Source organism: Tursiops truncatus, chromosome X, assembly GCF_011762595.2.
Source record: "Tursiops truncatus isolate mTurTru1 chromosome X, mTurTru1.mat.Y, whole genome shotgun sequence".
NCBI lineage: Eukaryota > Metazoa > Chordata > Mammalia > Artiodactyla > Delphinidae > Tursiops > Tursiops truncatus.
The window spans coordinates 78,287,797-78,303,562 of record NC_047055.1 but is presented as its reverse complement, the minus strand read 5'-3'; the positions used below and the strand labels follow the sequence as shown (position 1 = coordinate 78,303,562).

The 15,766-nt window shown below is 37.1% G+C and overlaps 1 protein-coding gene across 1 annotated transcript in view; it reads left to right on the top strand.

Moving 5' to 3' along the window:
* TEX11 (testis expressed 11) overlaps nucleotides 1-15,766 on the top strand; it is a 345,588-nt gene that overhangs the window by 306,265 nt on the left and 23,557 nt on the right. The window contains exons 27-28 of the mRNA XM_033849819.2: nucleotides 640-748; nucleotides 1,920-2,040. Of these exons, the coding sequence (XP_033705710.1) occupies nucleotides 640-748; nucleotides 1,920-2,040 (230 nt within the window). The remainder of the gene's footprint in view (nucleotides 1-639; nucleotides 749-1,919; nucleotides 2,041-15,766) is intronic.

The following is a 15,766-nucleotide window of genomic DNA, read 5'->3' as shown; positions in this document are numbered from 1 at the left end:
GCACAAGAGTCACATTTACCTTTCCTTGTCTTGCCAAGACAGAATTTCTAGACCTGTGGAGCTGGTGGCGTATACTTTATAGACATGTGATGGTGACCACTGTTCCTTGTATAATGGAACTCCAATTCTAGAGGCCTGGTAAATGCGTCTAGAAGTTTTAGGGGTTTTACCTCTGATACTTACTCTTATGTCAAGTGTTTCCTGTTTTTAATGTTAGGCAGAAACAGTATATTTAGTATAAATCTGTTTTTGATTAGTACCCTTTTACTTATCTGCTTTCTGTTTCCTTCTTAGTGTGCCCCTCCTTCACTTTGGTTCCTAAGATTATTGCTTCACCTGTATGACTATGCGCAGGCTTACAGAAACAGTAGGTTCTCTGTTGATGTTTGCTGAAGAAAAAATATAACCTGGTGATCCTACCATGTTACTCTGCCCAGAAAGTAGAAGCTATCTCTGAAAGCCACCATGGATTCATCATTTTATAAAATTCATTTTTGGGTTTTTGTCTTTGTTTATTTATTTGTTTTTGTTCATCTGTCTCAGGTCAGTTTCATTAGAGGAAGTCAGTTGTAACGTGGGATGAAAACTGTGATGGATGAGATTATGGTATTCACAATCTTTTTGCTTCCCTTCCTGTAGCATTAGCAATGGAAATGCCTGCACACTATCCTTCTATTGCTCTAAAGGCCTTGAAAAAGGCTTTATTTCTCCACAAAAAGAAAGAATCAGTTGATGTTTTGAGATACAGGTTAGTAAATATAATTCAACACTGAATCCTAGTTTTATTTTTTTTGTTGTTTTTTTTTTCTTTGCGGTACAAGGGCCTCTCACTGTTGTGGCCTCTCCCACTGCGGAGCGCAGGCTCAGCGACCATGGCTCATGGGCCTAGCCGCTCCGCAGCATGTGGGATCTTCCCGGACCGGGGCACGAACCCGTGTCCCCTGCATCAGCAGGCGGACTCTCAACCACTGCGCCACCAGGGAAGCCCGAATCCTAGTTTTTGATAGCCAAAAGTGCTATAGTCAATGTCCCATAAGTCATCAATCATACTCAACTGACTCAAAAGATGATTGGGCCACTCCTGTAACTCCTGGACTAAAAAGCCCTCAGAATAGCTCCATATTTAGAGTTGTGTGATAGACCAAGGCAAGGTAAAGGAGTCTGGTTTTCCCAAAGGAGAAAAGAGGGAGAAAGTTGCTTCTTTGTGTGAGCCTGTATATATAATAAAATTACTAATTAAGTACCTTTCTTTCGTTCATTACTGAATATGCCAAATATACAGAAAAGTAGAGAGATTAATATAACAAACACGAGTGTATCCACCACTCAAATTTAACAGATGTTAACATTTTGCTACATTTGCCTCATATATTTTTTTCTAAGCACCTTTCTTTAAGGACCAATAAGTGCTGTACGTAATATAAAATAGTATTTATTGAAGATTTTATGTTCTCTACGCCTAGACATGGGGGAAAAATAGATATTGTGTGATTTTTCTCTGGAAAACTTCATTACAGTCTTCCTTTTCTGAGACATGAGAGAGTTCTCCTGGAATTACTCCCAATTTAAATCCCAATTCCCTTCTGCATTTGAGGATGTAACGAGATGCTTTAAAGTATCTGTAGATTAAACCAGCTCATAAAATATAGTAAACAGACACAACTCCTTAGTTCAGGAAACTAAAAAAAATATATATATAGTGAAAGACAACCGTAGGCATAATAAAAGGAAGGATTGGTCAGCCCCCTTTATATCTTCAAAAATCTGTCTTCTGAGCTTGGAGGCCAGATAAAATTGAAGGAAGAACAGACGTGTTTTGAAGCTCTTAGTCTGGGATGAGATCCAGATTTTACTTATCTTAGCCACGAAGTCAATGATTTCTTTCCTTATGGGATGCGTTTTCTCTTTTTGATTTTCAGCAAATGTATGCACAGCTTGATTAACCTCTTCGTGCCAGATGGGGTGCCGAATGAAGAACTCTGTCCCCTGGAAGAAATTTGGGGCTGCTGTGAAGATGCTCTGAGCCTTATTAGCCACACTGTAAGTCAAACAATGATATTAAACTTTAAGCTAATTTTAAAGAACTAAATGATCTTATGTATTAGAAATTACATAGAATAATGCTTTTCGATATGAGTTTTAATGTAAATAAATTTGTATTAAAATGTGGTTACACACTATAAAATTTCCCTGGGTTTGTGAAATGTAAATAGTTAAAAGTAGAAAATTTCTAATACAGGTATACTATGGATTAGGTCGAAGTAGCAGTACCATCTGGCATTTTGAATTACTTTGTATTTTCAAAACCTGGTAGAATTATTCCCCTGTGATGAGACTAACCCTTTGAAAAAGTTTATTATTATTCTGCCACTTCTGAGACAGGTGATAATAGAGTAGAAGGAACAATGAAGACCTGTGTTTTAGTCCCTCCTCTGCTGCTTTTTTTTCTTTTCAGTGCAGGTTTATTCAGTAATTTTTAGATCAGCTTTATTAAGATGTAATTTATATACTGTAATATTCACCCATTATATGTATATAATTCAGTGATTTTTAGTAAATGTATGGTTATGCAACTGACACCATAATCCAGTTTTAGAATATTTTCATTACTCCAAAAATTTTCCCATTGCCCATTTGCAGTCAATCCCTGCTCCCATTTTCAGGCCCAGGGAACCACTGATCTGCTTTCTAGCTCTATAGATTTTCTCATTCTAGACACTTCATATAAATGGAGTCTTATTTGTGACCTCTTGTGTCTGGTTTCTTTCAGTTTAGCTTACTGTTTTTGAGGTTCACCCATGCTGTAGCATGTATCACTCTTTCATTCCTTTTTATTGCTGAATAAATAGAATATTTTTATAGGCTATTGAATTAGTATGTCACATTTTGTTTATCCACTCACTAGTTGATAAATATTTTATTTGTTTCCACTTTTTGGCTATTACAAATAATGCTGCTATGAACAGTTGTGTCTAAGTCTTCGTTTTCAAAGGTTTGTTTTCAATTTTCTTGAGTACATGAATTAATGGCTCATATGGTAATGCTCTAAACTTTTTGAAGAACTGCGATCTGTTTTCCAAAGTTGCTGCACCTTTTACATTCCTCCCAGCAGTGTATGAGGGTTCCAACTTCTCCACATCCTTATTAACACTTGTTATTGCCCATCTTTTTTATTATAGCCATTCTAGTGGGTATGTAATGGTAGTTCATTGTGGTTTTGATTTGAATTTCCGTGATAGCTAACACTGTTGATCATTTTTTCATGTGCTTATTGACCATTTGTTTATCTTTTTTGGAAAGATATCTATTCAATTATTTTCCCATTTTTTAAATTAGATTCTCAGTAAGTTATGTGTTCTTTATGTATTCTAGATACAAATCCTTTATCAAATATACTATTTGTAAATATTTTCTCCCAGTCTCTGGTTTGTCTTTTCATTTTCTTAATGGCAGCATTTAAAAAGCAAATATTCTGAATTTTGATGAAGACCAATTTATTATTTTTTCTTTTATGGGTCATGTTTTTAGTCATGATAAGAAGTCTTTGCCTATTCCAAATATACAAAGATTTTCTTCTATGTTTTCTTGTAGCTTTTATAGTTTTATTTCTTACATATAGGTCTGTGATTCATTTTGAGTTAATTTTTGTTTATGGTGTATGAGGTAAGGGTCTAAATGGTTTCTCATTTGTTTGTTTTTGCATATGGATATTCCTCCTCTGCTGTTTGACTTCAGTTTTCTCATTTGTAAAATGGAAATAATACCTTTTCTGACTCCCATACTGAGGTTTTAAGGATCAATTAAAATAATAATATGTGTTGTGAACTTTAACAACTCATACACAGGTAAGGTAAGGTAGTACTGTTATTATAAGGGAGCTATAAAATATTAAGAAGGTCAAATGGCTTGCTTAAAGTCACACAAAAGTCATTACTTGAGTCCATGTTAATATCCAAGGCTCCTGACTTGCCCAACTGCTTCTTCATATACAAACGTCTGCAAACCACAACAGATGGTGGAACAATATAGCAGGGTGACAACCTGGTACAAACTAGCATCATCTTACAGAAACCCAGAATTCTGGAGCTATGTAATTATGGCCTGTGTAAATTTAAGTTTAAAAAAAAACTTTAGCATTGAACATTTTGGAGATATATACATCTTTTTTTTCCCCTCATCTTAACTTTCTTTTGGGAAGAAGAGAAAATTAAATTTCTAAGCCATGAGCCTCATCTGGACCTTCAGATGTGTTTGCCATAGTAACAAATACAAACTAAAATTAAATTGTACTATAAATTCAAATTGATCAATTTCCATAGTCGCTATATAAGGCCAAAACTGCTCTGAGCATTTTGCCACTTTTATTCTGTCTAATGTATTACTGTTCCATCTCTCCGAATCTTGGGTTGCCTGTTAGAGAGGTTAATATTTTTTTAGTTTTTTGACCAGCCTCCCATCCATTATTGCTAATTCCCTGAAACATGATGGGATAGTTAGCTTTTCTATACAGAGATTAATTTAATAACCCTCTTGGCTCTTTACATAGTATATGTTGCTTTTTACTGTTTGATTGAATGTGCTATGCATCCCTTTTGTTTTAAATACTTGGAAAAAAATTTGCCCTTATTTGACTTTTCTGATGACCAGTCACTCATTCATTATTTATTAAGCAGATAACCTTTATCAAGTGCCTCCATACAGTGGCAAAATGGCTATTGCACAAATATAAAACCTCAAGCCCACACTATCATACTTTACATTTTACAGAGCATTCTTACATCCATTATTTCATTTGACAGTCCGCCCCCCAGTAATTCTATGAAGTAGGAAATGCTGGTATTATCCTTGATATACAAATAAGGAAATTTTTAAGATTCAAAAAAGTCAAGTTACCAATTTGCCTAAGTTCATATGGCTAATGAATGAAAATCAGAACTAGAACCGTCTGACCTCAGTTCCAGGGCTCTTTCCACCAGAACACACGTCTTATTTACCTGCTTTTGCTAGGAATTTCAGTTCAAAGGAGAGGCTCAAGTTGGTATCTAGTACACTTTTTGCCTAGCCCTCTATCCCAAAGATTTTCTCCTCTTTTTTTAAGTTTTATAGTTTTATATTTTACATTTAAGTTCATAATACATTTTACGTTAATTTTTGTATGAGGTGTGAGATTTAGGTTGAGGTTCATTTTTGCTGTGATATCCAGTTGCTCTAGCACCATTTGTTGACAAGGCTGTCTTTCCTCCATTAAATTGCTTTTGTACTTTTTTTTTTTTTTTTTTTTTCTGTACGCGGGCCTCTCACTGTTGTGGCCTCTCCTGTTGTGGAGCACAGGCTCCGGACGCACAAGCTCAGCGGCCAGGGCTCACGGGCCCAGCCGCTCTGCAGCATGTGGGATGTTCCCGCACCGGGGTACGAACCCGCGTCCCCTGCATTGGCAGGCGGACTCTCAACCACTGCGCCACCAGGGAAGCCCGCGCTTTTGTACTTTTGACAAAAAATCAGTTGGGCATATTTGTGAGTCTCTTACTGAGTTCTCTATTTTCTCTATGTGTCAGTTCCTCTGCGAGTACCTGATTACTATAGCTACACAATAAGTCTTAAAAGCAAGTAGAGTGATTGTACCCACTTTATTGTTATTAGCTATCTAGTTCCTTTGCCCTTCTATATTCATTTTAGAATAATCTTGTCTAAATCTACAAAAATTCCTCCTGGGATTTTGATAGGAATTGCATTAAACTGTATTTGTTTCCTAGAACTGTGATAACAAATTAGCACAAACTGGGTGACTTATAACAAGAGAAATTTATTCTCTCACAGTTCTGGAGGCCAGAAGTCTGAAATCAAGGTGTCAGTAGGCCATACTCTTTCTGAAGGCTCTATGGAGAGGATCCTTCTTTGCCTCGTCCTGTCTTTTTATGGTTGTTGGCAAACCTTGGTATTCCTTGGCTTATAGATTCATAACTCCAGTCTCTGTCACCACATGGCATTCTCCCTCTGTCTTTCTCTTTTTCTTATAAGTACACAGCCATTATTGGATTAAGGGTCCACTCTACTTCAGTATGATCTCAACTTAGTTACATCTGCAGTGCCCCTATTTCCAAATATGGTCACATGATGAAGTACCAGGAAGGACATGAATTTTGGGGGAGGACTCCATCGAACCTAGTACACTTTATATCAAGAATTGACATCTTTAATTATATCTCAATTTAAAAATAGAATTGACATCTTTATTATACCGAATCTTCCAATCCATGAACAGGGTATGTCTCTTCATTTATTTAGATTTTTTATTTCTTTCATCAGCATTATGTAGTTTCCAGCATACAATTCCTGTACATGTATTGTTAGATTTATATCTAAGTGCTGTGGGTTTTTTTTTGTGTGTGTGTGATCATAAGTGGTGTCCTGTGTTAATTTCTAGTATGAAGAAATGCAGTTGCTATTTCTGTGTTTATTTTGTATCCCACAACCTTGCTCAACTCACTCATTTCAGGAATTTTCTTTGAAGATTCCTTAGGATTTCCTATGTAAACAACCATGTCATCTGCAAATAGAGACAGTTTTATTTCTTCCTTTCCAATCTATGTGCCTTCTCTTTCCTTTTCTTGCCTTACTGCACAGACTAGAACTTTCAGCACCATGTTAGTTAAGAGTAATGAGAGTGGATATTCTTGCCTTGTTCACTCTCTTAGGGGGAAAACATTCAGTCTTTCACCATTAAGTATAATGTTAGCCATAGGATTTTTGTAGAAGCTCTTTATCAAGTTGAGGAAGTTCCCACTATTCCTTTTCTCTGCTAGTTTCATGAATGAGTATTGAATTTTGTCACATGCTTCTCCTGCATCAATTGATATGATCATGTGATTTTTCTTCTTTAACCTGTTAATATGGGGGATTACATTGACTGATCTCAAATATTGAACCAGCCTTGCATCGTTAGAATAAACCCCACATGGTCATAGTGTATAATTCTTTTTTTTTCTTAGCATTTTTATTGGAGTATAATTGCTTTACAATGGTGTGTTAGTTTCTGCTTTATAACACAGTGAATCAGTTATACATATACATATATCCCCATATCCCTTCCCTTTTGCGTCTCCCTCCCTCCCATAATTCTTTTTATATATTGCTGAACTCTGTTTGCTAGCATATTGTTAAAGATTTTTTATCTATATTCATTGGTGAGTAGTTTTTTTTCTGTACAGTCTTTGGTTTTGGTATCAGGGTAATACTAGATTCATAAAATGAATTGCAACGTGTTTCCTCATATTTTTGGAAAAGATTGTGTAGAATTTATGTCAGTTCTTTTCTTAATGTTTGGTAGAATTCTGCAGTGTAACTGGGCCTGGAGATTTTTTTCAAGAGTTTAAAACTACATATTCTATTTCCTTAATAGTTATAGACTGTTCACATTATCTATTTTATATTGGGTGATTTCTGATAATTTGTGTTTTTCAGTGAAGTGACCCATTTCGTCTAAGTTGTCAAAAAAATTTTTATATATAAATTGGTATGGCCAAGGCTGACAACATCAGCATTTTACTTTTTAAAATTTATTTTATTTATTTATTTTTGTCTGCATTGGGTTTTTATTGCTTCATGCGGGCTTTCTCTAGTTGCAGCAAGTAGGGGGCTACTGAGCAGGGGCTACTCTTCGTTGTGGTGCATAGGCTTCTTACTGTGGTGGCTTCTCTTGTTGCAGAGCACGGGCTCTAGGCACGTGGGCTTCAGTAGTTGTGGCATGCAGGCTCTATAGAGGGCAGGCTCAGTAGTTGTGGTGCACGGGCTTAGTTGCTCCATGGCATGTGGCATCTTCCCAGACCAGAGCTTGAACCCATGACCCCTGCATTGGCAAGCGGATTCTTAACCACTGCACCACCAGGGAAGTCCCCTAAGTTGTCAAATTTATATGTATAGAGTTCTTTGTATTATTATTCCCTTATTATTCTTTTGATGTGTGCAGGGTCTGTAGTGATATTTACTGTTTTATTCCTGATATTGATAATTTACATCTTCCCTTCTTTTCTCTCTGTCATTCTTGCCAAGAGTTAGTAGATTTTATCCACCTTTTCAAAGAACCATCTCCTCCATTGATTTTCTCTATTGCCTTTGTATTTTCAGTGTTGTTGATTTCTGCTCTTTATTATTCACTTCATTCTGCTTGCTTTGCATTTAGTTTGCTCTTCTTTTCTAGGTTCTTGAGATGGGAACTTAAATTATTGGGACCTTTCCTCTTTTCTAATGTATGTATTTAGTGCTGTAAATTTCCCTCACTGAGCTGCTTTAGCTGTAGCCCACAAATTTTGCTATATTGTATTTTCATTTTCATTTACTTCAATGTATTTTTTTATTTCCTTTGAGACTTCCTCTTTGACCCATAGATTACTTCGTAGTGTGTTGTTTAGTTTCTAAGTGTTTACAGATTTTCCTGTTATCTTTCTGTTACTGAATTCTAGTTTTATTCCATTGTGGTCAGAGAACACAACTTGTATAATTTCAGTTATTTAAACTTTTTGAGATTTATTTTATGGCCCAGGATATGATCTTAGTAAATGTTCCATGGGCACTTGAAAAGAATGTGTATTCTGCTGTTGTTGGGAGGAGTAGTCTATAAATGTTGATTAGATCTCACTGGTTCATGGTGTTGCCAAGTTCTTGTATACTTTTCCTTATTTTCTGGCTAATTGTTCTATTATTTGTTGAGCAGGCACATTAAAATCTTCAACTATAACTGTGGAGTTATCTAGCTCTTCTCACTCCTATTGGTTTTTGCTTCATATTTTGTAACACTGTTATTGGATGCATGCACATTTATGATTGCTATGTCTTCTTTGTGGATTTCACCTTTTATCATTGTATAATGTTCCTGTCTCAAGTAATTTTCTTTGCTCTGAAGTTACAATAACTAATATAATATTGCTACTCTTGCTATCCTTTGATTACTGTTTATATAATATACCTATTTCCATCCTTTTATTTTCAGTCTGCCTATAATGTTATATTTGAAGGAAATTTCTTGTAGCCAGCATATAGACAACACATTTTTTAATCCACTTTGCCAATCTCTCTTTTTTAATTTTCTCTCTTTTTTAATTATATTAAAAGTTTCAGGTGTACAACATTATAATTCAACACTGGTATACACTACAAAGTGATCACCTCAAAAAGTCTAGTTACCATCTGTCACCATATAATTGGCTCCCTTTACCACTTTTGCCCAATCCCCAGCATTCTTCCCCTCTGGTAAACACCAATCTAGTCTCTGTATCTATGAGTTTGTTTTCAATTTGTTCTGTTTTTCATTTGTTTTGTTTTTATTTTTTAGATTCTACATATGAGTGAAATCATAGCCTATTTATCTTTTTTCTTCAGACTCATTTAGCATAATGCCCTCAATCCATGTTGTCACAAATGGCAAGATTTATTCATTTTTATGACTGAGTAGCATTCCACTGTGTGTGTGTGTGTGTGTGTGTGTGTACACACACATATACACATATATGCCACATCTTTATCCATTTATCCATCCATGGACACTTAGATTTCCCCATATCTCAGCTATTATAAATAATGCTGCAACGAACATAGGGGTGCATATATCTTTTTGAATTAGTGTTTCATGTTCTTTGGATAAATACCCAAAAGTGGAATAGTTGGATAATATGGTAGTCCTAGTCTAAATTTTTAAAAGAATCTCCATAATGTTTTCCATACTGGCTGTACCAATTTACATTCCAAACAACAGTGCACAAGGGTTTTCCTTTCTCCACGTGCTCGTCAACACTTATTTGTCTTTTTGAAAGTAACCATTCTAACAGGTGTAAGGTGGTATCTCATTGTGATATTGATTTTCATTTCTCTAATAATTAATGATGTTGAGCATCACTTCATGTATGTGCCTCTTGGGCATCTCTATGTATTCTTTGGAAAAATGTCTACTCAGGTCCTCTGCCCATCTTTTTTTTTTATAAATTTATTTATTTATTTATGGCTACATTGGGTCTTCGTTGCTGCACGCGGGCTTTTGTCTAGTTGCAGTGAGCGTGGGCTTCTCATTGCACTGGCTTCTCTTGTTGCAGAGCACGGGCTCTAGGCACACGGGCTTCAGTACTTGTGGCATGCAGGCTCACTAGTTGTGGCTCGCGGGCTCTAGAGCACAGGCTGAGTAGTTGCGGTGCATGGGCTTAGTTGCTCCACGGCTTGTGGGATCTTTCCAGACCAGGGCTTGAACCTGTGTCCCCTGCATTGGCAGGCGGATTCTTAACCACTGTGCCACTAGGGAAGTCCCTGTTTTCTTATTATTAATTACTGCCTGTTTTTTCAGCTTAGAGAATCCCTTTAACATTTCTTGTAAGGCCTTCTTAGTGGTATGAACTCCTAAAGGAGTTAAAGCTTTTGCTTATCTGGAAAACTCTTAATCACTCCTTCAATTCTGAGTGATAACCTTGCTGGGTAGAGAATTCATGATTGGAAGTTTTTTCTTTTCAGCACTTTGAATATGTCATGCCACTCTCTTCTAACCTGTAAATTTTCTGCTGAAATATCTGCTGACAGTCTTATGCGGTTTCCCTTGTTATGTAGTAAGTTGTTTTTCTCTTGCTGCTTTTAAGGTTCTCTCTTTATTTTTAACTTTTACCATTTTAAGTATAATATATCTTGGTGTGTTTTTTGGGGGGTTCATCTTATTTGGAACTCTCTGGGTTTCCTGGACCTGGATGTCTGTTTCCTTCCCCAGATGGAGGATGTTTTCAGCCATTATTTCTTCAAATAATTTTTCCAGCCCTTCTTCTCTCTCTTCTCCTTCTGGGACACCTTTGATGTGCATATTAATACTCTTGATGTTATCCAAGAGGTCCCTTAAAATATCCTCACTTTTTTAAAATTCTTTTTTCATTTTGCTGCTCTGAGTGATTCCTATTGCTTTATCTTCCAGCTCACTAATTTGTTCTTCTACTTCATCCAGTCTGCTGTTAAACCCCTCAAGTGTATTTTTTAGCTCAGATATTACTTCTGTTTGCTTCTTTCTTATATTTTCTCTTCCAGTATCCTCCCAAGTTTGGTGAGCATCTTTGTGACCATTACTTTGAACACTTTATAAGGCAGGTTGTTTATGTCCATTTCATTAAGGTCTTTTTTCTGGGGATTTGTTCTTAGGTTTGGAACATATTCTTCTGTCTCTTCATTTTGTCTGACTCTTTGTTTGTCTATGTATATTAGGCGAAACAGCTACCTCCCCAGGTCTTGAAGGAGGGTTCTAGTGTAGCAGATGATCCATGGGGCCTGGAAACACATTCTCCCCTGGACATCAGAGCCAGACACTCAAGAGGTGTCCCTTGTGTGGGCTCTTGTGGGGCCATAGCTGCTAATGGGGAGGGTGAGGCAAGGTGTGTGTGCTCACCCCCTTGATTGTAGCATAGCTGTTTCATGGAAGGTTGGGGATGAGGCACATGCCTGGCCTGGTTGCAGAACAATTGTTGCATGGTGTGGGGGTGGACTCAGGGTGCTCTCATGGCCCAGTTGTGGTGAGATTGCTGCACAGGTGGACAGTACACAGGGTACCCGCCTGGTCTGATTGCATCGCAACTGCTGCGCTTAGGCGGGGGAGGGGGGTAGTGCTCTCACCTGGCCCAGGTGTGGGGCAGCTGTGTGTGAAGTGGGTGGGTGCTCAAGGTGCTCACCCAGTCAGGCTGTTTTGCAGGGTGTGCAGAGCATGCCCAATGGTGTAACCAGGCTAGAGGGAGGGCACCAAAAATGACACCTGCCAGCTCTGTCATCACCAAGTTAGGATATGATTGCAAAATGTTGTCAGCCACAAAAAGACAACCCTCAGAACGGGAGAAGATATTTGCAAATGGACAAAGGGTTCATCTCCAAAATATATAAACAGCTCATGCAGCTCAATATTAAAAAAACAAACAACCCCATTAAAAAATGGGCAGAAGACCTAAATAGACACTTCTCCAAAGAAGACATACAGATGGCCAAGAAGCACATGAAGAGGTGCTCAACATCACTAGTTATTAGAGAAATGCAAATCAAAACTACAATGAGGTATCACCTCACACCAGTTAGAATGGGCATCATCAGAATATCTACAAACAATAAATGCTGGAGAGGGTGTGGAGAAAAGGGAGCCCTCTTGCACTGTTGGTGGGAATGTAAATTGATACAGCCACTGTGGAGAACAGTATGGAGGTTCCTAAAAAACTAAAGATAGAATTACCATATGACCCAGCAATCCCACTACTGGGCATATACCCAGAGAAAACCACAATTCTAAAAGACACATGCACCCCAATGTTCATTGCAGCACTATTTACAATAGCCAGGTCATGGAAGCAACCTAAATGCCCATTGACAGACGAATGGATAAAGAAGATATGGTACATATATACAATGAAATATTACTCAGCCATAAAAAGGAATGAAATCGGGTCATTGTAGAGACGTGGATGGACCTAGAGACTGTCATACAGAGTGAAGTAAGTCAGAAAAAGAAAAACAAATATCGTATATTAACGCATATATGTGGAACCTAGAAAAATGGTACGGATGAACCAGTTTGCAGGGCAGAAATAGAGACACAGATGTAGAGAACAAACGTATGGACACCAAGGGGGGAAAGTGGTGGGGGGAGGGGTGGTGTGATGAATTGGGAGATTGGGATTGACATATATACACTAATATGTATAAAATGGATAACTAATAAGAACCTGCTGTATAAAAAAATAAATTTAAAAAAAGAAAAGAGAGGCTTCCCTGGTGGCGCAGTGGTTGAGAGTCCGCCTGCCAATGCAGGGGACACGGGTTCGTGCCCCGGTCTGGGAAGATCCCACATGCCGCGGAGCAGCTGGGCCTGTGAGCCATGCCCGCTGAGCCTGCGCGTCCGGAGCCTGTGCTCTGCAATGGGAGAGGCCACAACAGTGAGAGGCCTGCATACCGAAGGAAAAAAATAAGAAAAGAAAAATGGTGTCAGCCAATGCTTCCGTCCCTGGGAAAAGTCTCAGGAGGTTCCTGCCTCCCCAGCAGCTACTTTAAGATTAGTAAGTGGGTCTCCCTTACTTATAGCTTAGGTGCTTTTCAAACTGTTGCTTTTTCTCTGGATCTCCATGTGAAATGGATTGTGCATGAACTGTTTAAGAGCAGGTTTCTTGTTCCCTGTAGTTCTGTGGTTCTTCTGACCTCTTAATCCCCATTGATTTTCAAAACCAGACATTTTGGGAGCTTGTCTTTCTGGTGCTGGACCCAGGGATTGCGGTGCTTGATGTGGGGTTCAATCCCTTCACATCTCAAGGGAAAATACCATATTGTGGTATCCCTCCTCACTTTGGGTCACTGCTCCTAGAGTGGAATCCATGGCAAGACCATGTCTCTGCCTCTCCTATCTGTCTCAAAGTTTATCTTTTAGCTTTTGTTTGTGGAGGTGCTATTCATCTAGTTTTCAGGTCTTTTTCAAAGGAAAATCGTTCCAAATATAGCTGAAAATTTGTTGTGTCTGTGAGAGGAACTGTGTTCATGGTCTTCCTGTGCTGCCATTTTGAACCTCAACCTTCAGTCTCTGTCTTTTTTTTTAATTAAAGTTTAATTGACTTAAAATATTGTGTTAGTTTCAGGTATACATCAAAGTGATTATTTTCTATATATGTTTTTTTTTCAGATTATTTCCATTATAGGTTATTATAAGATACTGAATATCATTCCCTGTGCTATACAGTAGGACCTTGTTACTTATCTATTTTATGTATAGTAGTTTGTATCTGTTAATCCAGTACTCCTAATTTATCTATCCTCCCCTTTCCCTTCCCCTTTGGTAACCATAAGTTTGTTTTCTATGTCTGTGAGTCTGTTTATATTTTGTATGTAGATTCACTTGTGTTATTTTTTACCTTCCACATAGAATATTTGTCTTTCTCTGTCTTACTTCACTTAGTATGATATTCCCTAGGTCCATCCATGTTGCTGCAAATGCAATATTTCGTTCTTTTTTATGGCTAATATTTCATTGTGTGTATATGTGTGTGTGTGTGTGTGTATGTATGTATATATATATATATATATATATATATATATATATACACATATATATACCACATCTCCTTAAGCCAATTGTCTGTTGATGGGCATTTGAGTTGTTTCCATGTTTTGGCTATTGTAAGTAATGTTGTTATGAACATTGGGGTACATGTATCTTTTCAAAATAGAGTTTTCATCTTTTCCAGATACATACCTAGGAGTGGGATTGCTGGATCATATGGTAGCTCTATTTTTAGTTTTTTAAGGAACCTCCATACTGTTTTCCATAGTGGCTCCACCAATTTACATTCCCACCAACAGTGTAGGAGGGTCCTCTTCTCCACACCCTTTCTAGAATTTATTATTTGTAGACTCTTTGATGATGGCCATTCTGACCAATGATAACTCATTGTGGTTTTGATTTGTGTTTCTCTAATAACGATCTTGAGCATCTTTTCATTGTGCCTATTGGCCATCTGTCTGTCTTCTTTGGAGAAATGTCTGTTTAAGTCGTCTGCCCATTTTTTGATTGATTTTTTTTGATATTGAGTTGTATCAGCTGTTTTTATATTTTGGATATTAAACCCCTGTTGGTTGCATCATTTGCAAATATTTTCTCCCATTCTGTAGGTTGTCTTTTTGTTTTGTTGATTGTTTCCTTTGCTGTGCAAAAGCTTATAATTTGCTTTTATTTCTTTTGCCCTGGGAGACTGACCTAAGAAACTATTGCTATGATTTATGTCAGGGAATGTTTTGCCTATGTTCACTTCTAGGAGTTTTTTGACATCATGTCTTATATTATATTTAGGTCTTTAAACCATATTGAGTTTATTTTTGTATATGGTGTGAGGGAGTGTTCTAATTTTATTACATGTAACTGTCCAGCATTCCCAACACCACTTGCTGAAGAGACTGTCTTTTCTCTATTGTATATTCTTGCCTCCTTTGTCAATTAAACGTTAGTGTGTGGGTTTATTTCTGAGCTCTCTATTCTGTTCCATTGATCCATATGTCTGTTTTTCTGTCAGTACCATGCCATTTTTATTACTGTAACTTTGTAGTAGTATCTGAAGTCTGGGAGGGTTATGCCTCCAGCTTTGTTCTTTTTCTTCAGGCTTGCTTTGGCAATTCTGGGTCTTTTGTGGTTCCATATAAATTTTAGGATTATTTGTTCTAGTTCTGTGGAAAATGTCATGGGTATTTTGATAGGGATGACATTAAATCTGTAGATTGCTCTGGGCAGTATGGCCATTTCAACAATATTAACTCTTCCGGTCCAAGAGCATGGGATATATTTCCATTTCTTTAAATCATATTCAGTTTTCTTTATCAGTGTTTTATCATTTTCAGCATATAGGTCTTTCACCTCCTTGATTAAGTTTATCCCTAGGTATTTTTGATGCAATTTTAAATGGGAATTATTATTTTTTTAACATCTTTATTGGGGTAAATGGGAATTATTTTAAACTTTCTTTTTCTGATATTTTATTGTTAGTGCAAAGAAATGCAACAGATTTCTCTATATTAATCTTGTAGCCTGCTACCTTTCTGAATTCATTTATCACTTTTAATAGTTTTTGTGTGAAGTCTTTAGGGTGCTCTATATAGAGTATCATGTTATCTACAAATAGTCACAGTTTTAATTCTTCCCTTCCAATTTGGATACCTTTTATTTATTTTTCTTCTCTGATGGCTATGGTTAGGACTTCAAATACTATGGTGAATAGAAGTGGTGAGAGTGGGCATCCTT